At 39.2% G+C, this 25,143-nt stretch overlaps 1 protein-coding gene across 1 annotated transcript; it reads left to right on the forward strand.

The window, feature by feature from the left end:
• The first annotated feature begins 21 nt into the window (after positions 1-21).
• On the forward strand, positions 22-23,548 carry rad50 (RAD50 homolog, double strand break repair protein). The gene is made up of 28 exons (XM_056398067.1): positions 22-99; positions 934-1,067; positions 1,290-1,373; positions 1,944-2,095; positions 2,230-2,415; positions 2,558-2,762; positions 3,232-3,360; positions 3,958-4,123; positions 4,323-4,381; positions 4,834-4,968; positions 5,409-5,615; positions 5,997-6,179; positions 6,477-6,634; positions 6,746-6,921; positions 7,603-7,840; positions 10,639-10,828; positions 11,054-11,180; positions 11,297-11,490; positions 11,686-11,796; positions 12,233-12,325; positions 12,586-12,699; positions 12,961-13,088; positions 13,242-13,343; positions 13,585-13,707; positions 20,725-20,810; positions 20,928-21,070; positions 21,187-21,320; positions 22,473-23,548. Exons 2-28 carry the CDS (start codon positions 939-941, stop codon positions 22,657-22,659), a joined length of 3,939 nt encoding a protein of 1,312 aa, XP_056254042.1. The 5' UTR covers positions 22-99; positions 934-938; the 3' UTR covers positions 22,660-23,548.
• Positions 23,549-25,143: the final 1,595 nt, after the last annotated feature.

Genomic DNA, 25,143 nt, shown 5'->3' on the forward strand with positions numbered 1-25,143 from the left:
CCGGAAGTCAGACGTCATCGCGTTTTACGTCACATTTCCCACAGCGGGAAAAGTACACTTTCACGTTTGAGCTGCACAACCAAAATCCAACAATCTGAGGTGGGTTTAATTCATAGCGTGGATATGGCTGGATGCCTCTGCTACTGAAGAAGACTATTTCTGTTACTTTACAGAGGCTGGATTGTGTGTTAAACGCTGCAGCGTAGCACGAAAGCTAAACTTCTGTTGTTAGCTAGGCTAAATTAACAAGTGTGTGAAACATCAGACGTTCCTACACGGTCTTTAAGACGGATTTATTATTTAACTTACAGTGACGTTTTAAACACAGTAGAACGAATAAAAAATCCATAGCTTCATCATTTCATCAGCTAACGTCCAGAAGTAATAATATCTCTGTCTACTCACTGCAGCTGTGTGCGGACAGTGACCTGTGTTTCCTCTAAACTTAACGTGAACCCAACTTCTTGACCCTGCTTTGTGATCTTACACATCCTGGTTTTACTGTCCATTATGATGTACCAAAATTGTCAGTAAATCATGGGTGTCTACAAAGATTACAATTCTATGATTGTAAATAAAATGTAATACACCAGCTTTTCAGTAACACCTCAGGTGAAAACTGTCAGGATGGTACTTTCTAGAATATGCTTAAATACCTGTCAGTGTAAATTAGTTGCTTCACAGTGCAAACTGGCAGCAATTTCTAAAACCAAATGTCATAGTCAGCAGATCAACTGATAGAGCTAGTCACCACGATAAGACTGTTTGTCAGTGTGGCTGCCACTAATTTTAACCTCAGTGTCATGTTCTTTCAGTTGATCTCGCAGTGAGGTGCTTTGGCACAGTCTCTTCTGTTTTGATCACTGCTGCTGATTTAAGTCATGTATTCGCCTTCTCTCTTTCTCCCTCCCCCTGTCTTTCTCTTTAAAAAAGCAAACATGTCGAAGATAGACAAGATGAGCATCCTGGGCGTGAGGAGCTTTGGGATTGAGGATAAAGACAAACAAGTCATATCTTTCTTTTCTCCTCTGACTGTGCTGGTTGGACCCAATGGAGCAGGGAAGACGGTAGGCTGACCGTGAAGCGTAGCTCGCAGAGACTGAATGTTGACAGTATGCATATGAGATGACACGTGTATTTGGGATTAAGCTGGCTGGATTAATAATTTGTTTTCCCTTTTTTTTCCGATTTTGCAGAAAAAGTTGAATGAACTTAATTTCAAAAATGATAAATGCAACTCTCATGTTTTAATTCTTCTACAATATGACCCCTGTCTTTTTTTTCCCCAGACTATTATTGAGTGCCTTAAGTATGCAACAGCAGGAGAACTTCCTCCTGGATCTAAAGGGGGTGCCTTTGTTCATGATCCAAAGGTGAGCTCATGCTCCTGCATTGGTTACAGGAAGTGGCTCTTTTAGAGAAATTTTCTTTGAGGTGTCAGTTTATCTTAATCTATAACTGCTAATTATGCAAAGTTGCTAGAATCCAGACTTTTAAAAAATAATGGGAGAAAGTAACAGTGAAAATACAAGTGTCAATTGGAGTGAATGGGAAAGTGTGTCCAAACTTTTGGCTGCTCCTGTATTTAGAAAGAACAGTTATTTTATGACTTCAATTGTTTGAATCTACAGAGTTAATCTAGAATTGAACTAGCAGTCCGAGGTGCACTGCTCATCGAAAGCCAAATTTCAGTCAGTTTATAACTCCTAACTCCTCTGTATGTGTTGAGTCAGTTCTTACATGACATTTATCCAATTATGGAATGAAAGTTAATTTGTATTCATACCTAACTGCTGTATTTTCACAAACGTCTCATAATCCTTTTCTGGATTTGTGTAAGAACTGCATGGAACTATTAAATGTACCAGAACTTCTTCTTCAGGTCTTTGTCAGATGAAGATTACCTTGTTGTTAAAAGGAAATTTATGCTGCGTGAATTTCAGGACGCCCATGAGACAGATGTGCGAGCACAGATTCGCCTCTTATTCACAGACGTTAATGGAGAGAAAGTGACCATCCATCGCTCCATGTCATGCACTCAGAAGGCAAAGAGCTACTCCTTCAAAAGCTTAGAGCAGGTCATCACCAGAATAAAGTAGGCCACTGTCTCCTTTTTTTGTTTGTTTAATATAAAAAAATAAATAAAAATCTTTCTGAACTGAAATTAAGGTTATATGACCTTATATGACCTTTTTCTTCATGTGTTGGCTGCTATCATCTTTCATCCAGAGACGGTGAGAAGGTGAGCTTGTCATCTAAGTGTGGTGAACTGGACCGGGAGATGATTTCTGCCTTGGGTGTATCGAAGTCTGTGCTGAATCACGTCATCTTCTGTCACCAAGAAGAGTCTAACTGGCCACTGAGTGAGGGCAAGGCTCTCAAAGACAAGTTTGACTCCATCTTCGCTGCAACCAAGTAAAGCTGACACGCTCTAACACGTTTGTCTGTATTTGAATGCTAAAGCAGCATATCACCTAAAATGAATCCAAAGCAAACATGCACCTAACCTGCATACGCCAGTCGGACATGTATGACCGTCTGTTTGTCTTTCTTCCAGGTATATCAAAGCTCTGGAGACGATGCGCCAGCTGCGTCTCGCACAGAACCACACGGTCAAACAGTGTCAGGTGGAGCTGCGCTACCTGACACAGAACAAGGAGAAGGCCCAGCAGATTAGAGACACCGTGGCCACCAAGGAGGCTCAGCTGATGGCGTCTAGGGACAGCATCCAACAGATAGAGAGCCAGATTGATCCACTTGAGGTAGGTTGATGATGCATGTTTGTGTATGTGTTGATACCGTATGCACTGTTATGCAAAAGTTTTTGGCACTAAAATATTGGAGAACTTGCCACAAGTTCTCCGTGATGATGTTGAGATGAGGGATCTGTGGGGATCAGACCGTCTGTTGGAGGAATCTTCTTGCTGCTGAAGATAGTTTTTTGTGACTCTGACTATTTGTTTGGGGTCATGCTGCAGAATGAATTTGGGACCGATCAGATGCCTCCCTAATGATATCGCATGATGGATAAGAATCTCAACATCTCAAGTGCCTACAACTTTTTTCACAGTGTTGTGTATGTGAAAGGACAAAGCCAACAGACCGTGGTGTATTTGTCACACAGTTGTAACGTTCAGGAAGCCCTGGAGTCTGGGCCACAGATCGGGGCATGTCTAAAGTATAACAGTAATGCCCCTTATGCAATTATTTACGTTTCATAATCATTTTCAGAATCGACTGATGGATATTGATACAAAACTTGGGAAAGTGATGAAACTGGACAACGACATCAAGGCTTTAGAGAGCAGGAAAAAACAAATGGAGGAGGACAACAGGGAGCTGGAGGAAACAATGGAACAGGTAACAGAATAATAATATATATATATATATATATATATGTGTGTGTGTGTGTGTGTAAAGAAATATCTTTTTTTTCTTATATGATGAAAAAACTTTTTGGGTTTTTTTGTGAGTTACAGAGGAAAATTTTCAGTGTGATAACATGTCTTGGTTGAAGATTGAAGGTGCTCTAACATTCTGTTTGTCAAAATTGTGACATTTTCTACAGACCACATTGCAGAGTGGTTGCTCTCATTTGTGTGTTTGCTGGGAGCGGAAAATGAAAGTATAAATGAGAAAAGTGGAGCTAGAATTAAGTTGCATATGACTTGCACCACGTAGTTCTTGTTTCAACATATTTCCTGTTTGTTTACTGTAGATGTAGTGCCTCAAATGTTATAATGATAAAATGCTCTTCCTGTGTGTAGCATGTGCACACCTGCAATAGGTGGATGATGTGTCTTGGTGTTTTTATCCAGATCTTTTTTAAATATTCCATTAGTGTGTATATATCATAAGAAGGATCAGAAGAATCAAACCTCTGACCCTGAGAGTTGACTAAGCTGTACTCATTGAGCTTCAGAGCCGCTCTAAGCCAGTGAACTGTGTCTGCGGCAGGTGTTTCAGGGTTCAGATGAGCAGCTGCAGGACATTTATCAGAACCACCAGAGGACAGTGAGGGAGAAGGAGCGGAGGCTGACAGACTGCCAGAAGGAGGTGGAGAGAGCTGGCCGCGAGTGTCAGAGACTGAACAGAGTCAAGGCTGATCTGCTGGTAGAACAAGGTACCCACACCTGCACACATTTACCAGTCAGCGCACTACGGACAACTTTTTTGTGCAAAATATTATTTTGCCTGAAATTTGTGTATTTTTCAATAAATAATGTCAGTGATACACAGACAGAAGGAGGGACAGACGGGTCTATGAAGAGATATTTCCCGATGACTACATTAGCAGCTGAAATCCTCCTCTCCTCTCACAGGTCGTCTTCAGCTGGAGGCCGACCGCCACACCCAAAACATCAAGAACCGTGACACTCAGGTGAGAGCAAAAGATAACTGACTCTATACACTCTTTCCTCTGCACTGAACACACAGTCTTTGTTGTTTGTTTGGCGAAGATGTGCTTACATTTTTGACCACGTCCAGGTCTTGTTCCCATGGGGGTTGAATGCAGTTATTATGAAATGTAATGTTTAATGTAATGCAATGAAAGACAGGGAACAGGTGATCTCTATTGCACACAGCTATTACTTCCAGTTTCACTCACGGGTTCCTTCATTTCTCTAGTCATGCAGAGTGATTGTACTACTGAATAAATTATGTTTCATATACACAGAATTGAGTTGTTAACTGTGTTGAAAAATAATTTCATAATGGAGGAAGCATGATCTATACCTAATGATAAAAAAAAGCTCACTCAATTCTTACAAAATTAGGAATATATATCATTACAAAACATTTTTACTGGGCACTCACCCTTCTCTTTCTCAGGTTCGCTCTTTGTCTTCCTACCTGGAAATGGAGGGTTATGACCGACCGCCCTTCACCACTCTTCAGCTTGAGAGTTTTCACCGTCACGTCACTCAGAGACTGGAGCAGGAAAAAGAGGCAGTCCATCAGGTTTTGGTAAGAAATTTTCTGTTTGATGTGTTAAAACATGAAAAATAATCCTGCTACTTCAGGTTTTTGTATATTATTTCATACAGAAAACATGATATGGTCTTCACTGTTTCAGTTTAATATCTTAAAGATCAGTAGGAATCAATTAAAGTAGACAAGACAACTTTTGTTTTGGGATGCTACTGTTGAAATATAAAGGGTGGTTTGTGTAATCATTTTATAATTTGATATACTCATCCTCAAATGATTCTATTTTTTTTGTAATTATGGATAAGATAAAATCACAAAAGGTGATTATGTGTCATAAGTTTTTCAGCCCTGGTATTAAATGCTACTAAACAGCTGTTATTTTACATTTTCACTACAACCAGTCAGTCAAATCATGAATGCATCTGCTATTCGTGATCGTCTTGCATAATGTCTCCTCTTCTGATCTGTCCGTTCAGGCGGACCTGCAGGAAAAAGAGCAGCAGAAGCAGCAGTCCATTGATGAAATGAGGGATAAGAAGACCGGCCTGGAGAGAACAGTGGAGCTGAAGAGAGACCTGCAGGGAAAGAAGCAGCAAGAAATGAGGAACGTCAGAGCAGAGCTGCAGAGGCTGGAGGGGTCGTCGACTCGACTGCAAGAGCTGGAGAAAGAATTGAACAAAGCGGTGAGCATAAAAACAGTGGTTGTGTAAAGGTTTCTTTTATTTTCTGTACGCTCCTCTCCTCATCTCCTTTCAGCTGGATAAGTCTGTAAAATACTGTGTTAATGATCAGCTGAATGTCAGTTTGTTACATGCATTTCTTATTAAAGTATTATTTGTGTTAAGTTCTTTCCATTCATTCATATTTGATGTATTTTTACTGTAAGTATTTAACTCACAATGTACTTCTAAACCTGTTATTTGTAGCATACAACTCATACATACGATACATTATCCTTTCACCCTTAAGTGCCCTGTGTTCTCATTGCCTTACTTTGTGTGTGTGTGTGTGTGTGTGTGTGTGTGTGTGTGTGTGTGTGTGTGTGCGTGTGTTTTCCTCTTCAGGAGCGCGAGCTGCAGAGCGCAGTGCAGAGCTCCAACGTGGAGGAGCTGAAGGCCGAGGTCGTGGAGCTCCAGAGGGAAAAGGCCGAACTTGACCGCGCACAGAGACAGCTCGACCAAGAAATGGAGATGCTCAACACACACACGACCGCACGCACACAAATGGAGATGCTGAATAAAGACAAGGTAATGTGTAACCGATGGTGCGTCTTTTCAGACTGGAGGGAGAGCCGCTGAAATTGTTACCAAAGATCAGAAACACAACCTACTCTACTATACTGTTTTTCCACTGTCTGTCTCTTGTGTCTTCCCTCCTTTAGTAAAAGCGAGAGACCCTCGGTGGTAATTGAATCGTGTTTGCTCATCTCCTTTCCCTTCTTTTCTTTTCCCCTTCTTCATCTTTCTCTTTCTTCCTTATCGGCTCCTGTCGTCTTTCCTTTCTCTGTTGGCTCTATTCTTGTCTTTCCTCTCTCGTTCTTCCAGACAGAAAAGGAGGACCAGGTACGTAAGATCAAATCTCGTCACAGCGAGGATCTGGTGTCATTACTGGGCCACTTTCCCAACAAGAGAGAGCTGGAAGACTGGATCTACGCCAAGTCTAAGGAAATCAACGGTACCAGGGACAGACTTGCCAAACTCAAGTTAGTAAGATTCATCTGCATTTAAGAACATAAATTATGAAAGAAAATGATTGAAGAACGATCGTCCTTTGGCACTGACCAGTCCGGTGCTGTGACTGTAATTTTTCTCAGTAAGGACCTGGCATCAAGTGAGCAGAATAAAAGCCATATTTCTGCTGAGCTGCGTAAGAAGGAGCAGCAGTTAGCCAGTGACGAAGAGAAGTTCTTCAATGTGTGTGGCAGTCAGGATCTGGAGCAGGACCTGGGCAAACTGGGGGAAGATCTGGAGAAGATATCTAAACAAAGAGGTGAATGCTTCGAAACAAGAAAAATTAGAGGGATGACGTCTGTCCTGGTGGCCTTAAAAATTATTTTTAGGGTGCCGACCATGAACCCTGTTGTTTCCCCGTCTCTCTCCTCCCTCATTTCCAGTCATGTCTCTCTAATGTCAAATCTCTAATAAAGACAAAAAATACCCCAAACTACAAAAAGACTTTCAGACAGACAGGTGAGATGACATTTTGACTGAAGTTGCCTTTATGAATGAAACTTTCTCTGAATCACACACTAAACTTTGAATTTAAGGTTCAAAGCCTCCACAAATCAGCAGCTCTGTCTGATATCGTTTCCTGTTTGTGTGCGTGCTATAATTAACCATTAACTTCCGTTACTTTATTTGAATCCTAAGAGTGAATTCTGTACTACACATAAAGTGTTCTCAAAAAAATCCCACAATGGAAAGAATGTAGTGTCCTGAGCATGCACACATCACACAATGCAATGCAATGCTTTTGACAGATGTGTGATTTACATTGATGTGTATTGACACTACACCTGGCAGACTACTACAGACAATAACCTTTTACGGGCCTTCTGTTGCATCTAGTGTCATTATTCATTGAGTCAGTGTTTGGAGTAAAACAACCGAGGAGCTCATTACCATACTGTGTAGCAGACACATATTTCTTTCTCTACCTGTCTTCGTATAGCCATGCTAGCAGGAGCCACAGCAGTGTACACCCAGTTCATCAGCCAGCTGACAGAGGAGAGAGAGCCCTGCTGCCCTGTCTGCCAGCGGACGTTCCCCTCAGAGTCTGATCTGCAGGAGGTCATCAGCGACATGCAGTCCAAACTGCGCCTGGTGCCCGACAAGCTGAAAAACACTGAGGGGGACCTGAAGAGGAAGGAGAGGAAGAGAGATGAGATGATGGCTCTCAGACCTGTCAGGTATAGTGCAACAAGTGTACAATGACAGTGCAACAATGACGGCAAGATTTTCATCCCGTCTTAGAGTGTGGCCATTGGGGCATAATGATTTAATTATTGATTAATCTTTAGAATATTAGAAAAAAGTGAAAAATGTGGTTAGGAAATACAAATTTCTATAAGCCCAATGTGACATGTAAACACATTTCAGTAAAATAAAAAGGAGAAAAGCAGTCAATCCTAACACCTTGAGCAACTGTAACGAGAGAATGTGGAGGAAAAGGGCAATAAGTCCTCAGACCAGACAATGATAAACACGAATTGGGTCGTGCTTTACTACAAAACAAGCCGTGGCATTATACACAGCACAGGGTAAAACTAGCACACTCTTATCAAGGAAGACATGTCAGCTGTGTTTAGGTTTGACTACCTTCTGTTGTGCTCCGAAATGAATTCTAAATCAGCTTGAACATCTCCTTTATTAGCGCATATGCTTCCTCATTTGAAAGTCTTACACTGGAGGACATTAATTATAAAAACAGTAAACTGAAATTGCCAAAAATATCCCAGAAGTATTCCTCCAGTCACCCAAACACAACACACAGCAGACTGTAGACTCGCTTGTCACACTAAAAATAGATATTCAGCTTTCATCTGCTGTGTTCATTCAAGCAGCGTGGCATGTAGAGAAAACAGGATGAGTCCTGAGCGGCCCACTGGGGCCGTGTAACACTAGATTGTTGCACTGAATTTGATTCATGAAAATAAATAATTGACCATGAAAAAAACATGAAGGGCGGATTTGGAGTTCATGTTTTAAATAAGTCTGCAACTGTCATTTGTACAATTCAGATTATAATTTGTTTGTATAATTTGTACAATCCTGTACAATTAAATGTGTGTTTTACTCAAAAAGTCAGGAAAGTTTTGGTCCATTTTCCTCTCACCAGTTTAATATGAAGTATTCAAAGGTACCTTCATATGAACTGGTGTGTGTTTTTAGATTAACCCATTAAGACCCCAGTTTTTGTGCAAAAGCCCCAAAATAATGTACCCAAAACAAAAAGGTTGTGTGGTGGAATTGTAGAAACATTTTTTCTACAATATTTTTTATTTTTTTTTGTATAAAAAAGGAATACAAGTCTTATAGTAGAAAAAACTAATTGGAGAGATCGTCAAGTCTGAGCTTATTCTGTGTCAACAGCTGTTGCAGTGAAATGAGCATCCTAAAATACTTAGACAAGTAGGTTCAGCAGACTTGGGGGCTTTCAAACAAAATATAATTTGACAAGGTTGTGTGAAGACTTAGTCCGGTGCAGACCAAAACACACCTGAAGAAGCGCTTCCAAGGCTAAAGCGACCCAGGGGTGAGGCCGTGTATTTTAAAAGATTCAGAGTAATTAGATAATTCATTATAAAAAAATAAGTAGAGAGTGGAGAGCAGGTTTTATGACATGCACTCCACTAGATGGAGCTAGGTTCTCATATGACTGAGGTTTTATCCTTGGTTCTCTCCCCTGTCCTTCCAATACCTGAGCAGAATCTTTCTCTCTCTGTCTCTCTTTTTTTTTTATGTGACAGTTTTATATCTAAACTTTCAGTAAGATATGCAGAAGAATTGAATCTGTTGAAATCTCTGAGTTAAAGTTCATTCAGAAGAAACTAACTCAAACTACTTGAAACCCATTAAACATGATCTTTGACATGATACACAGCAAAATACCTTATAAATTGATCAGAAAAGAAAATCTAGGTGAGGATTTCAGTATTCAGGAATACTCCAACCGAACCACAATTGAAATCCTTCTCCATGGCAACGTTTTGCAGCTTGTGGAGGATCCCAAGGCGTTTCCAGGCTAGATCAGATAAATAATCTCTCTAATGTTCTGGGTCTATCCCGAGGCCTCCTACCAGTTGGACTTGCCTGGAAGACGTCCAATGGAAAGCACCCAGGAGGCATCCTAACCATATGGCTGAACCTCCCTCAACTGGCTCATTTCAACGTGAAGGGGCAGCGGCTCTACTATGAGCTTCCTCCGGATGTCAGAGCTCCTTATCCTATTTCTAAGGCTCAGGCCAGACACAATGCGAAAGAAACTAATTTCAGCCCCTTGTCATGCTTTCAAACATTACATAAAGCTCATGACCACAGGTTAGGGCCACTCTGAAATCACATGTAAAATCTGGACTGTCTCTAGCTGGATGTATACATCTGAGTTAAAGAGTTAGACTGTCCCTATGCCACAGGCTGCACTGTAGCCGACGGGCACTTCCTCAAACATGGCACTAAACATCAGGGCTACTATCAATAACTGCGATTGCATGGGGAGGTCTCTGATGCTGGTAAAACTAAAAGGCTCAGGTATCTTCTCCTTTTCAGTAATGTACAGTACATCTAGCAAAAACCATTTCCACTGTGAAACAAGATAGACTCTTCCCACCAGTTTTTTGGTGGCGATATCAACAGGTGAAATCTAATGCTGAAATATCAACCAAAACCTGAGCCACAGGTGTCTACGGGCAGGACTACCATTTACCGCTTTTGTTTAAAGTATAATTCCAGCTGAGCATGCAGAGGACACCCTTCTGGAGTTTGAGTGGCCTTGTGTTTCAGGTGAACCCTCAGTGAAACAGATCATAGATCATTTGAAAGGGTGTGTTCAGGTTCAGGGTGTAATTCGGAACAATTTCCACCACGGACATCCATTCATTCATCCACAAGAGGCTTCAGAGAAAACGGTTTCCTAAATAGCCAGACTGTCAAAAGTGCCTTTACTCTCTACTCAGAGTATATTCTTTGTCTCTGTCCTTTTTCGCAGGCAGTCCATTGTACAGTTTCAGGAAAAGGAGTTGCCTGAGCTGAAAAACCGTCTGCAGACTGTGAACAGAGAAATCGAGAGGCTGAAGGGAGACGTGGAGGAGCAGGAGACTCTGCTCTGTACCCTGATGTCAGAGGAGGAAACAGCCAAGGCCTGCCTGCAGGACATCTCTCTCATGGACAGATACCTGGTACCATCCTCCTGTCCGTCTCTGTCCGACCTCTGATCTTCAATAGCCAAAGCCAGTTCCTGCCTCTGTAATGCATTTCTTTGTCTTTCCCCCATCTTTTCCACGTTACGCTCTTTCTTTCTCTCTTTTCTTGCCCAGAAAGAACTTCCTTTTGGAAACGTCTTATACATGCCTTCGCCCTGTCTTTCCTCAACTAACAGTGGTTTTTTTTTTTTTTCCTTCCAGATGGACCTTAAAGAAGTGGAGAGGAAAATAGCTCAACAGGCAGCCAAACTCCAGGGAGTAGACCTGACCAGAACCATCCAGCAAGTCAGTCAGGAGAAACAAGAAACACAGCACAAGCTAGACACCAGTAAGATGACAATATATAGACACACCCATTTAGAGGGAATTTCTTTTTTGTTTTTTGTTTTTTTTTTGTTTAATTTTTTTTCTTTTCTTCGTCTTTACCTATCCGTGTCCTTGCAGCCTCCAGCAAGATGGAGCTGAAACGTAAGCTGATCCAGGACCAGCAGGACCGGATTCAGATGCTGAAAAGTGCTGTGAATGAGACGAGAGCGGAGAAGCTCCAGCTGAGCAGCGACATGCAGAAACAGCAGCAGCTGGAAGAGCAGTGTGTCGAGTTCACCACCGAGATACAGACATTAACCAGGGACATCAGGGTACTTGTTTTTTGTTTGCTCATGCAAGATTCTTCTTTTGATAAGTTGATATAGACCTATAAAGTCACTTTTTCTGTGTGATATGTTAATGGTTTACTTCATTTCTTTTTTTTTTTCTAGGTGTACAGTAAGAAATGAAAGTCTGTTCCCCATGAATATGCAAGGCTGTCCCTTTTCCCCTCTCTTTTTGTCCAGGACGCAAAGGAGCAGCTGTCCCCTTTGTCCGCTGCTCTGGAGAAGCTGCAGCAGGAGAAGCAGGAGCTGGTGGATCGCCAGAGGCAGAGGCAGGAAGAAGGGCAGGAGAAGGTGGACATGTGCTCACTTTAATTTCTCTTTCTCTGTACTTCAAATTCAGCAACAAATAGTTGTTTCACTCACATGGGACTGGACAGGGTAGATTATATTCTCGTCTCCTTTTTTATCTCTTTCTTCTTTTGGTGTTACTCCTTCTTTTTTTCCTTTAAGCTTAAAGCTTTTGCTTGACCTGGAACAGGTAATGATTGGCCTTTTCTGTGCTGCCTGTTTTTTTTTTTTTTTTTTCCTGTTGGATATACTGTATTTAATAGTGAAACGTTAATGTTCAACAATAAATCGGAATTATTTTAAAAAGCCTGGAAAGATGGAAAACTATCTACTGTTGTGATTCCAGTTTAAGCTAACCATGTCACATTTTCTAATAATGAAATAAGGTCTAAAAGCAGTTCTTCTGTTACATATGATTGTTAATATTTGTCACTGATAGGTCAGTTCCATTAAAGAGAGAGTGAAGGCGCTCACCACTTTGGAGAGAGACATCACCAAATACGTTGACGAGGGCAAAGATGAATACAAAGAGGTAATATGTTTGCCAGCATCATACTTGATACATATGTTTTTTCTGATTCCTCCATGTGTCATTTTGTGATGGATATTAAACATATGCGGTTACCATAAAAGGTAAACGAATGCCGCCGCCAACTTTCCTTTTTCTTCAAAATAACTGTGTTGTTTCCTTTGATATTACTTGTAGAAGCTCAGCTCTAATTGTTTTTTTTGTTTTTTTTAATTTTTGAATGTACTGAACAACTTTAATGATACTGTCTGTTTTTGTTGCAGCAAAAAGAGTCTGAGCTTCAAGAAACCAACACTCAGCTGCATGAGGCCGAGAAGCAAAAAGAGAAGATCACCAAGGAGATGGGAAACATCCGTCAGGACATAGACACTCAAAAGGTACAGCTTCCTGAGTCATTTCTGTCTTCATTCTTGACTTTCTATCTTTTTTCCTCTACTTGTTAAAGAAATTAGTAGATTCAATCCACGATCACACTGGTTAATAGAGTTGTGAAACACCATGCTGTATGTTCTTAAACACAACTCCACCTACTTACAAGATGCATTAAGAAGATTGTGGAACCTGTGTGACACAGCCTTCTTGTTGCAAAACACTTTTGTTAACAGTTAATACATTTTTAATATTTTCGTATTCCTTAGGTCCAGGAGCGCTGGTTGCAGGACAACCTGACCTTGAGGAAGCGTGTGGAGGAGTTGAAGGAGGTTGTGGCTAAACGCGACGCTCTTATGAAAGACATTGGCAACATGCAAGACTTACAGCTACGCCAGTAAGAGCACTACGCCATTATCAATCCTTCGTCAGCACTGTCACACTTGAATGTTACTGTTGGATTTTCACGTTGGCAGACACTCCAGTGAAATCAATGTCAGGCTGGTAGTAATATTAGAAGTCAATCACATCTCCTTCTGTGGTCGCGCAGAGAAAGACGTGAAGCAGAACGCAAGCTGGAAGACTTGAAGAAGAACCGCAGTATAGCACTGGGTCGTCAGAAAGGCTTTGAGGAGGAGATACTGCATTACAGGTGAGACGCGTTGTTTCGTTTTCACTCTACAGAGCTGAACCAAATTCAGAGATCTACATTATTATAACAGTCTAATATCTAAGGCTGACGTACAGTGTGCACCTGCAGTGGTAAGAAAATACATTATTCCCCCAGCAAGTTAACATTTTCATGACTTAATGATACATAAACTCAGGTGATTGTTTAACTGCTCTGTGCAGCCCTTTGGCTACTCGTAGTATTCACCGTTGGTTGCTTACAGAAAAGAGCTGCGAGAAGATCAGTACGACAAAGCTGATGAGCGCTACAAAAACAAGATGATCATAATGAGAACCACAGAGCTGGTAATTAAAGACCTGGATCTCTACTACAAGGCCCTTGATCAGTAAGTGCAACTCTAACACGTGTACAAACACACACACACACACACACACACACACACACAAGTAAGTATTAACCAAGTAATCCAAGTAATTTTCAATCGACTTCAAGTTTAACAAATCAGGGATTCCAATGAAGTGCAGGTCTTCATTTTAGTGGTGAGAATTGTCTTTCTTTTTTAATGAGGATGTTTTATGACCAACATTTGAACAAAGAAACATAAAGCAGTTACTGAGAATTTCGGTTGAGAGGGTGGTACTAGTAGAAGACGTCATCCTGGGAAAATCTGTTTGCGTATACAGTGACACAAAGTGAAACAGATCTGAATGAATGATAAAAGAGTGACACCATAGAGACACAATACATGAGCGTTTTTGCACATATGTGCCCGAACAATATCTTAAAAGCACAGAAAATAGTACAGTGACTATCATTATTTTGTACTGGTACCATTGCATGGAAACAACAGATATTCGTTATGTTCTATGGTTTTGTGTGATATGCCACTAATGGGGCTCTTAAAGTGATGGATGTAGTGTCTGTGGGTTTCATAATAAACAGAGAAAATAATGAACAGATCATATCACATAGCAAAAACTATACACCAATATACAGCATTTCATAATATACTTTATTATTAATAATAATAATTAATAATATTTTTTATTTATCCAGTGCTTTTAAAGGCAATATAACAATAAGCAAAAAGAAGTTACACAAAAACAGAGCAACAGGAAAAATGATTAAATTGTGGGTGGGCGAAAAGGAAAAAGCCCCCAGGGACAGAGTTGAGCGTTGGTTAAAAGCAACTTTAAAAGGGGGAGTTTTGAGTGTGCTACGGTCTTACGCGTAGGTAGCAGTGTCAGTAAAGTATAGTTTGAACTTCAGCGTTTGTCCTGATATGAGACGAACTTGCTCTTCCCTTTGAAGTTAGGTCATCAGAACCACCACAAAGTGTCAAGATTGTTACTTAGAAAGCCAGTTGCCTCAGTGGGAAAAGTGAGTTTGAACAGTGATGTCAATTCTCATTACTCCTCCAGGTAGTGGCAAGGAGGTGTTTATTATTATTAATTTATCAACAGTTGAGCATTTGACTTGACTATCGCTGATTTCCAATTAGGGCGCTGTGCAGTGATGCAGTAGTTATCACTGTCAGCTCACAGCAAGAAAGTTTGAACTACTGGCTGGATAGGACCTTTCTTTGTTTGGATGTTCTCTTTGCATGTTGAAGGTTCCATATTGTAAATAGTGAGATTTCCATGTCTCTGTTTTATTATAAAGCAGGTCTAACTTCTGCATAAACACTGTGAAAGTATCAAAATTCTCAGTCCATGGAAAAATGCTCACAGCCCACATTCAGAAACTGTGACTTGTAAGGAGTGATTGAGCCCTCTGTAAGGTTGTGATGTCACAACCATACAATCATGGGGTCATGGCCTTCAGCCATTTCCTAAGCGCAGCCCACCCACCAACCCACCAACCTTTTTTTTGTTGTTGTTTTAATTTTACTAACAACAACCGCAACAGTCATTCCATCGCTGAGCTAGCAATCTACAAGACAGAAAAGTGTTGAGGCAACTCTGTACAACTGTTGGATGTCAAGAAGTCAATGTGTCATTGCAAAACCTTCCCAATGACGGTAAAAATTAGAGGCCAGTGGCTTAAGTTTATATTTTCTGAAATACCGGAGCCTTTAAGTCCGAATTTGACTGTTAATGCTCATTTCAGCGCCCACTGACCATCACTATTTGAATCTTCTGGCAAGTTTTACCAAGCTACAGTAGTAGGTTACAATCTGTGTGGTTGGCCTGGCTATGTGTCACTGAGAAAACGGTCAGTCAGCAGCCAAATGTTTGATGGCCTATATTGATCATATGCTTCTCTGAATGAAAATCAGAATCAGACTTTATTCACCAAGTACATGTGTTCAAGGAATTTGTTTTGGTATAATAATAAAATTAGGTAGTTAAGATCAGAATTAAAACAATTAATAGAAAATAATCATAATCATAATAATTATAATGTTATTATACAGTATGTAATATATTATATATATTATAATATAATATATATATAATATACTTTTTCAGAGGGAGTTCTTTATGTTCAATGTAGTGCAAAATAGTGCACTATGTAAATAGTGTGCAAAGATATCAGTCATGCTGAGAGTTGAATGCAGTACAGTCAGTGGTTTGAATAATGTACTCTGTACACTAAAACACTGGTTTGTCTCAAGTTCCTGTTGCATAAATACAAATCAGTGCATGATTTCTGTTTGAGTTTTGCTATGTGTGTTTAGATGGTGACAGATACAGATGGTTCATAGGTAGAGTTGTACTGTAAGAACAGCTGGTTTTGGCTTTCATCAAATATGACAGGTATCAGTCTGTATTTTGTTTAAATTCTTAAGCTAAAACTGGCTCCCAGGTCACTTTACAGAGATGTCCTCTGGCAAGCACAACTTTCCCTGTGGTGAATCAATCTTTCATTTACTTTCACAGTAGTCAAAGCAGTGACGAGATTTGTGGTAAAGTAATTGTATGTTTCTGCAGTTTCCTGTGTGTAGGTGGACAAAGTCTATTCAGTGAGACACGTCAGTAGTAATGAATTTAAATTTGGGCTTATCTTTTGTCATAACAATGCAGTAGAGAGTGTTATGATAAATATGTGATGTGAGTTCAAAGTGTGTAGCTGTAGTGCAGAAACAAGGAGGTGATGGTTGCTTTTGAGGGGCTGTAGTTTATGGGAGTACATGTGTCCTGAAGTAATCGCTCACATTTTTGTTTTCATGAGTGATTGCACTGCGCGCTATACAGAACAGCACTGATAAAACAAGACTTATAGTGAATGGATTTGAACTGCAATCTTCTCATCGTCCCATAGCTATCTAACAAAGTGTTGGGCTGCTGAACAAAATCTTTGTTCCGTTGGACGTCTGTAGACAGCTCACTTTCCCAAAGGCCACAAGTAGAGAAGTCTGAACATAGATTTTTCTGTCATTCAGTTGAGGCGTTTGGAAGAAATACTTAGCTGCTGTACTTACGTTTTATAATGGTAGGGGAAACCCTGATTAATAATTTTTGACAAGATTCCAAATATTTGCTGGTTCCAGCTTCTCTAGTGTAAGGATTTGTTACTTGTCTTTTTCATAATTTTAAACTGAACATCTTTGGGTTTTAGAGTGTTGGGCCGACAAAACATGACATTTTAATTCATTTAAATTCAGATTGGTCTCTGAAAAATGATATGTATAATGTAATGTAATAAAATGATTATGCAGGCGGCACTAATACACTTAGTTTATTATTCTGTATATCAAAAGTAAAAAAAACATTTTATATATTCCAAGGTCACATAGGGTATGCAATAAGAGAATCAGCAGTCGAATCTATGAAATACAAAATGAACTCTTAAGTGTGACTTACTACAAACCTTGTCTCTTTATGTCAGTTTTGTTTTTCACAAGTATGACCATGTTACTATCACTTGCATCATTGTAATGTGGCATCAGTCTCACATATGCAGTGGTGATTTTTGTGATAAAACATATGCACATAATTGGAAAATTATCACCAGGGTTACATGGCATGACAAAAATACATCTCTATTGGAGTACTTTCTATTTCAAAACAAAACTGCAACAGTTTGGTCGCCAATAGGTTATTATCTTATAAGGCATCAGGCCTTTAAGCCTATGCTCATTATGCTTTTTCATATTCCAAATACATTTTTTTTCTATTGAATTCTCACAGAGAAAACTGAAATCTGATCAAAATCCATATGTAAAGTCATGGTGGAAAAAATGTTTCATTTATTCTTTTTGGATACAATAACTGAATTTGAAAGGTATAAGCGAGCCTCAGTAAGGAAGTGGAAGCTCACCATATTTGATACCATCTGAGAAGAGAACAGAACACGAACTTATCATTTACCGATGTATGTGGGTTAGTTAAGTCACCAGTAATTGCAGTGTTATCAAGATCGAAAGCGGGCTTAAGCAGCCTTCCAGCAGAGCAGGCATCCAGGTCACAGTTTCTGTTTGAATACACAGAAGATAGTTTCATGGTAAGATGTTGTGATTTGGAAAAAGAGTTAATAATAATCTCCCTTTGTCATTCACTTATTCAAATAAATTGTTGTGAGAGAGCAATAGGTCAACATCCAAGACAAGGATGTGAAAGTCACACGCTAATAATCTCTGTTTCAATTTTGTACCTGATTGTTTGAATGTCTCCCCTGTTTGTTGTTAGTTTATTTCTTTATTGGTATTGGGCAGTGCACATTCAATTCATCTCCAATGATGTTTTAAAATCATCTAAATGTGCTGGGGTTACCTCAATAACTAATTTCTACCTCTCAAGTAGTTAATTAATATGTCTAATACTTGGAGGCAGCATGTGGTAAAGAAAGTCCAACAGAAACTAATTATTGTCAAATGAAAGTGATTTTTAAAGACATTCAAGGATCTGCTGATACAGCAAAACAAAATCTAAACACATTGTGTATCATGATGTAATAAATGTACATTATCATGCTACACTGATGAAATTTGCTGTTACTATACAGTTCCTATAGAAAGTCAAGATACCTTGTGGAAAATCTTTACTTTTTGCCAGATAACACCCTGGAAATTGAAATGTACAGATTATAACCCTCATACTCAGAGTGAAAATAACATTTAAAAAATTCTGGACAATGTAAAAATTAATTAGCGAGATTCCTGGTTGGTTTAGTGATCAGCCCCTTAAGCATTTCTTAATATTTTTTAGAGCTGTCACCTTTTTTGCCATTTGTTTGATGCTGTGTAGGAAAATTAGTAAACAAATCTGCAATGTGTCTTTTTTTAAAAATGGGTTTCGATTTCAACTTGTACAACCAATAAAGTAACTATTTCAAATGGGTATGATGATTTTCTATAGGCACTGTATCTAAACGTCTTCACACTTAGTTTACACTTATCGATGTATTACTGAAACATGTTCAAATTCATGCTCAACTAATTGAATTGAAAATATTTCAAACAGGCTTCCAGGTTACTGGGTCACAGCCGCAGAGCAGACACTGTAGGTCTGTATACCAAACATTGTGTCTGGTTTTGAATTAGTAATCATAAACTGGTCATCAAACTGATGTCTGATGTGCAGAGGTGGGTAGTAACATTTACAGATACATTTACTGTGAATCAAGTCGGTTCTTTCAGTAAATTACACGGGTTGTAGTAGTTTTAATGCAGCAGACTTTTTACCTTTACTTGGGTAAGAAATAAAAAAATTTGAATGCCCAAAAAAAAGACACGGCAGGACATGTGGATATGATATGTATTAATAACATATGGTCTTCCTCAGGTAAAAGCTAAAATCGAAGAAGTGAACACACCTGCACTTAATAGACATTTTTTTCCAAAAATGTCGGACGTATTCCTGGACTTAAACTCTTACTGGCTGAACAAAATGTTTCAGCAGACCCCCTATAACTCCATAGTACGTTTAGTTATTCAAGCTATAAATGTGTATCGCTGTTTCATGATATATTGTGCTTTATTCAGGTGAATGATGTGGATCTCACTAGTTTGACTGTTATTTCCAAAGTATACCTATTTTGAGTAAGATTAGAGATTGACAACATAGATTTACTTCTGTAATCTTATCGTATATACTTGATCATCTCAAAGCCTAAGGACAGTGTAACATCTTGATCCTCTTTAGGTGTTACACTAGTCATGTATTTCATCAGCTACCGCAGGGCTTTGCCAGATGATGTCACATTGCATTGTGACCAAAATGAGTGCTATCCAAAGTCTCTCACTACAACTCAGCAAAGAAACACTCTCCAGAGAAAAACAGGGAGAGAACTCTTTACTAAATAAACCATAACTTTGGAAGATGGCCTCAATTTGATTAACTCAGACTGCTGAAACTTTATATCAACTTTCTGATAAAATGTGGAATATATTTCTGCAGACTGTTTACAGACATTAATAGGCTTTACCAGCAATATGCTGTATTTCAAATGTAAAATCACTCTATTCCTCTGATTATGACCAAGTCGTGTCATATTTCTTGATATCTACAAGTCAAATACCTTTGCAATAGGAAGTCGTAAGCCATTACTTCCTTTTGCTGCATAAGCAGTTATGTAAATAAGATGCAGTAGGTCAGATGGATGGATAAGGACTGCTCTACTCCCTCTCGTTTCTTACTCTCTTCATGGTTCATCTGTTCATCCACCATATAAGGGCTTTGTAAGAAGCACTGTTAGTTATACTGTTATCATTCTGGTGTCTATCAAACCGCATTACAGTTTCTCATCAATTTTTGAGATTGTAGACAAAATGCTTCTTGGTATGCAGGAAAGTAACATTGATGCACTGATATGTTATCGTTGTCGTTTGTCAATATTAGATGGATTAAATTGACTTTCGTTTTTATTTTGTAGCTGAATCATTAGAAAATAACTTAGTCAAGCAAAAACTTTTACGTACATCAAGCTTTGTGATGGCTTGTGATGTGATAGTTTGAAGTCAATAACCTGCCATTTTTGCACACATACTTGTGTGCACACTGTGGTGTGGTCTGCATATAGTAATTGTAATGTTCAGTTTAATCCACAATATACTCTAATCCAGCACTAGGTCATTATTCCCCTTTTCATCTGGGATACTGGTTACATTTACACAGTTCTGTCCTGTTGTTTCATTGCACATCGTTAGCTCTGTTGCATCAGAACACATTAAAGTGACACAAATTTTCATTTTGTACACATTGACATCTATTAGAAGCAGGTGTGCTCGTTGTGGACTTTGGGAAAAGTAATGGCGCATATGCAAATACAGACATAGGTGATGCTTGATAGCAATTTTGGGCTCAGTGTGGGCTGACTTTTATACTATTACTAATTTAATTATTATACAATTAAGATATTTTTTACTGTTTGATATGCAATGTGATATTTATAACTCATGATAATAAACATATTATCTAGTAAACTAGTGGGTTTGTACCTTTCTTTTTGTTTTCCTCAGAACAATCATGAAATTCCACAGTATGAAGATGGATGAGATCAACAAGATTATCAGAGACCTATGGCGCAGCACCTACAGGGGTCAAGGTGCATCTCCCTTTTTTGAGAGAAAATTAATATTTCTATGTTTTGTATGTACATAGTTCTCCTTCCTCATTGCTCTTTCTGTCAGTGTTTCATTGCTCCCTCTTGCCCGCTCTCCAGATATTGAATATGTGGAGATCAGGTCTGATGTGGATGAGAACTCGTCTGCTGGGGTGAAGCGGAGGGTTTACAACTACAGAGTAGTTATGGTGAAAGGAGACACAGCTTTGGACATGAGAGGACGCTGCAGTGCCGGTCAGAAGGTACCAGAGAAGTATTTTCTGTATTAGCAAATATATGATGTGTGTAGTAAAACTACAGTATTTCCAGTAAATCATTATGTAAGCAAGTGAAGTTGTATGTTTGTGTGTGTGTCTAGGTGTTGGCATCCCTGATCATCCGCCTAGCTCTGGCAGAGACCTTCTGTTTAAATTGTGGGATCCTGGCCCTGGATGAGCCCACCACCAACCTCGACCGGGAGAACATTGAGTCACTGGCACATGCCCTCGTCGAGTCAGTACATAGACATACACACACAGACACATTGTACACATCTCTTTGAGGGGGTTTCGTAATTGACACAATGCATTCCCTAGCCCCTTACCATAACATTAATCATCACGAGTGAATGCCTGACCCTGAACTAAACCCAATTCTAACCCCTATCGTAAAACCAAGTTTTTAACCCTCACACAGCATTTATAAGTAAAACAAGGCCACACACTTGTACCTCTATTCTATATTTGTGAGAACCCTCATTGACATGATGCATTACCCCACCCCTAACCTGGACTGACTGCCAAGTCTTACCTGAAACCTAAAACTAATTTTAAAACCTTAAAACCTTAATCTTCAAACAGACATCTTAAGAAGGGAGGAAAGTATCAAAACTAGGTCTGAACGTCAGCAAGGTCTCTACAAGAATAGAAGAACAAAATACACACGCAGACACAATGCAACATGGTGGCTGCAATTTAGAAACCTCTTGGAGATCCATATCTCCAGTTTTGGTTTTATAGCCATTATTAGACTGATAAAAGCTCTGTAAATGCACCGACAAAATGCACAGGGCTGCTTTGATGTGGACATGTTGCTATAGATGCTGGAAAGAAGAGGAAATACAAACCAGAAAGTGCAAGACGCTGCAAAACTGTCTCGCACTGCTTTAAGAATTTTATAATTGACATATAATTTTATGATTGAATGTGACTGACAATTATCACAGCGACAATTATTTGCTCTTCGGCCTCAAAGTAAGTAATTTTTTACCATACAACTCTACATTAAGAGCTGTCTGCAGCAGCTCACACTCACTGAAATGAATAAGGAACCTTGACAGAGTGCTGTCTTCAGTCTGAACATGGCCTTGATAAGAGCCGGTGATGTCATCAGATGGTAACCAATAGATGCAAAGGTAGAGATTTATTATAAAGACACAAATGATTAGATTAATTATTTGCTAGTCACTTAGTTAGGTTAGCTTACCCAACATGGCAAACATTGAACATATAGATTCTCTATTTCAAGTGTGGTTGGATTATGGTTACAGTTGCATCATCCAGCAAACACTATTATAAAAACACACCTCTATGATTTTCACTCCTTGTATTTTGAACTACAGGAATTTGATGTTCTTCGTTATTTCCTTTTGCTTGCTCTCCCCAGAATCATTAAGAGTCGCTCTCGCCAGCGCAACTTCCAGCTTCTGATCATCACCCACGACGAGGATTTCGTGGAGCTGCTGGGGCGGTCCAGCTACATCGAACACTTCTACCGTATCCGTAAGAACCAGGACCAGAATTCCGAAATCACAAAGTGTAGCATCAATTCCCTCTCATCCTATCTCCACTGAGAAGATAAATGACTCTTAAAAACTCCTGTGGAAATAAACAGTAACTCTTCATCTTCTTGGTTACCTTCTGGGTTGGGCAAAGTTCATGTTCAGTTCATTTAGTTTAAAAATGGTAATAATAAGATGTTTCATCCTGGGTTTTTGATGCATGGAGAAAACACACTTTCAAGTCTCTCCTTCCATTAACTGGCTGGAAAATATTTAGCCTACCCAAACCAAATATCCATAATGCAACATTTTTACAACATAAAACAACATTTCTACATGAAGGGCAATCTGTGTCCCGTCATTTTCTCTATCCTGCTGGGAAGAAATTTCTACTCTTTGGAAGCATACTGTGTTGATAATATTCCTTTCTATTATCACCTTTTCAATAACCTAAATTTGATTGTTACATCCTGTATCCCACCAAAGAAGTAGTAGGTGAAGTGCCTACAAAACTCTGATTAAAATTCATTACTTCCCATGTCACCTGTCTCCTCTTCAAAGGTTCTTTAGATGACACAATAAAACAAAAACATTTAACAAACTGACACTCAAAGTTATGATCCTAATAAACATCTCCTGTGTTTTGTTATAACACTGAAATAACCTGAGTGAAGCACAGCTATCTAATAACTCAAGTATGTGTAATTCTGTTCACGAATGGCAAATTGTAAAAACATTCATTGTTCTTGAAGTGTTTAAGAAGTCTGCTGTAGATCGAGTCTCTTTGATATTCTCATTTTGAGAATAGCAAAGTGTCTGTTACCCATCTGATGGCCAGCAGTGGCAACATCAGGACCTGTGCTGCTTAGAAATTCAGGGCAATACTCCATTCTTTTGTTCTTTTCTTGTTTGCCAGTTTGTGAGCTCATAACATTGTATCATTAAATTTCTGGCTGCTGTATGCCACTGTCTCTCTTTTCTCTTGCTTGTGAGAAAGATTTTTTTTTCTTCTTTTTTTTTCTTGCATTTAGTGCATTCAGCTCTATGGACCCAATTCAGAGAAATATAGCTGAGTTTTGGCAAAGTTGCTGATCAACCACCAAATCTTATCTCTTTTTGTGTATTGAGGGAAAACACGTAGCAAAGGCGTGGGCAAAGCAAGTATAAATCTTCCTCTCTCAGCCAAGACCTCAGAAAGAGCTGCAAGCTAGAAATTGAGCCATCAGTCCAAGGGCTTCTTGAAATAGTTTCTTCCAGAGGTTGACCGCATCAACAAGCTAGAATCATGAAGATGATGATGCTTCTCCTGGTATCCGCTCTGGCTCTGCTGGTCAGTCCAGCTGTTACCAGTCCTACTCATCATAACCTAAAGCGTATAATGGATCTGGCTGAAAAGTACAACGAGTCTCTCACTAGGGTAAGAGCTCATCTGATAAACTGTTTTCTGGCTTATTAAATTGTTATTTTATGTTATTAAAACCTGTCGTGTCAGACAAAAAGCCAACTGGAATAATAAATTATCAATTTTTCTATTATGTACTGCAGGAATTCTTTGTGGAGGATGTGCAGAATCTGTTCGATACCGGCTGTGGGGTGAGAAGAGTGTTTTATCTTTTTGAAGCATTGTTGCTTGCATTTCAAACACTGGTGTTTGGCAAAATTAATGTAACTGTTGTAATTAGACAGTAGCACGAGTATGTTATGAACTTATATTTGTGTTAGCTTTGTATCTGTCTTCTGTCAGGAACCAAACACGACAACTTAAAAGCACAGATTGCAATGAAAATAGAATTGGCCATTTTTCATCATTTTACAGTAGGTGTGTGCCTGGTTTATTTTTCAAAGCTGATATTTTTTTTTTTTGCTTATCTTCCATACAGGATATGTTCTTCTGCAAAGTGCATGATATCCTGTTGAAGCATGAAAACATCACTAAGAGGAAGGATGAGGGGGAGCTTGTGAGAAACCTGAATGTATTTATCAGCCGCAAAAATGTAAGAATTCCCATTGCTATCACATTTGTCACATCAGTTCTACAAAGGTTTAAAGTTCCACACTCTACCTTTAGATAGACACTAGATAGATAAACACTGCACTGACCCAACTCGATTTCTTGTCTTTCAGGTAAACTGCACAGAATTACTTAAGGACGTGACACCGACAGGAAACCAAATTCAAATACCTAGGCTGATGGAATTACTCACCAAATGTATCAAGCAGAGAAACTGGATCGGGGGCAACAAACGCTGAGTACTTCCCAGAAACTGTGTCCCAACTGTTTAACAGTGAATCACTTGAGCTTTCAGGCATTTGTCCTCCTTCCCTAGAGAAGTTTTAGTTTGAAAATTACTCATTTTCATTTTCAAAAAGTTGACATTGATAACGATAATGATATTGATTTGTGTTGGGGGTTTTTTATTGTGTGGTTCGGTACTATAAGTTGTTACTAAAATTGTTTGTTTTTATTTCTGTCTTCATTATATAATTGATTGTTTTTATTAAGGAGAGGCTATATACAGTACAATTTGTGTTGCATTATCTATATCCAATCTAATT

The sequence above is a fragment of the Seriola aureovittata genome, chromosome 15 (genome assembly GCF_021018895.1).
Source record: "Seriola aureovittata isolate HTS-2021-v1 ecotype China chromosome 15, ASM2101889v1, whole genome shotgun sequence".
Lineage (NCBI taxonomy): Eukaryota > Metazoa > Chordata > Actinopteri > Carangiformes > Carangidae > Seriola > Seriola aureovittata.

Coding starts and splice junctions, on each gene's coding strand:
- rad50 (XM_056398067.1), top strand. CDS start 939: ATGTCGAAGATAGACAAGATGAGCATCCTGGGCGTGAGGAGCTTTGGG. Junction 12,326..12,585: donor GCAAAGATGAATACAAAGAG/GTAATATGTTTG, acceptor TTTTTGTTGCAG/CAAAAAGAGTCTGAGCTTCA. Junction 21,321..22,472: donor CTGGCACATGCCCTCGTCGA/GTCAGTACATAG, acceptor TGCTCTCCCCAG/AATCATTAAGAGTCGCTCTC.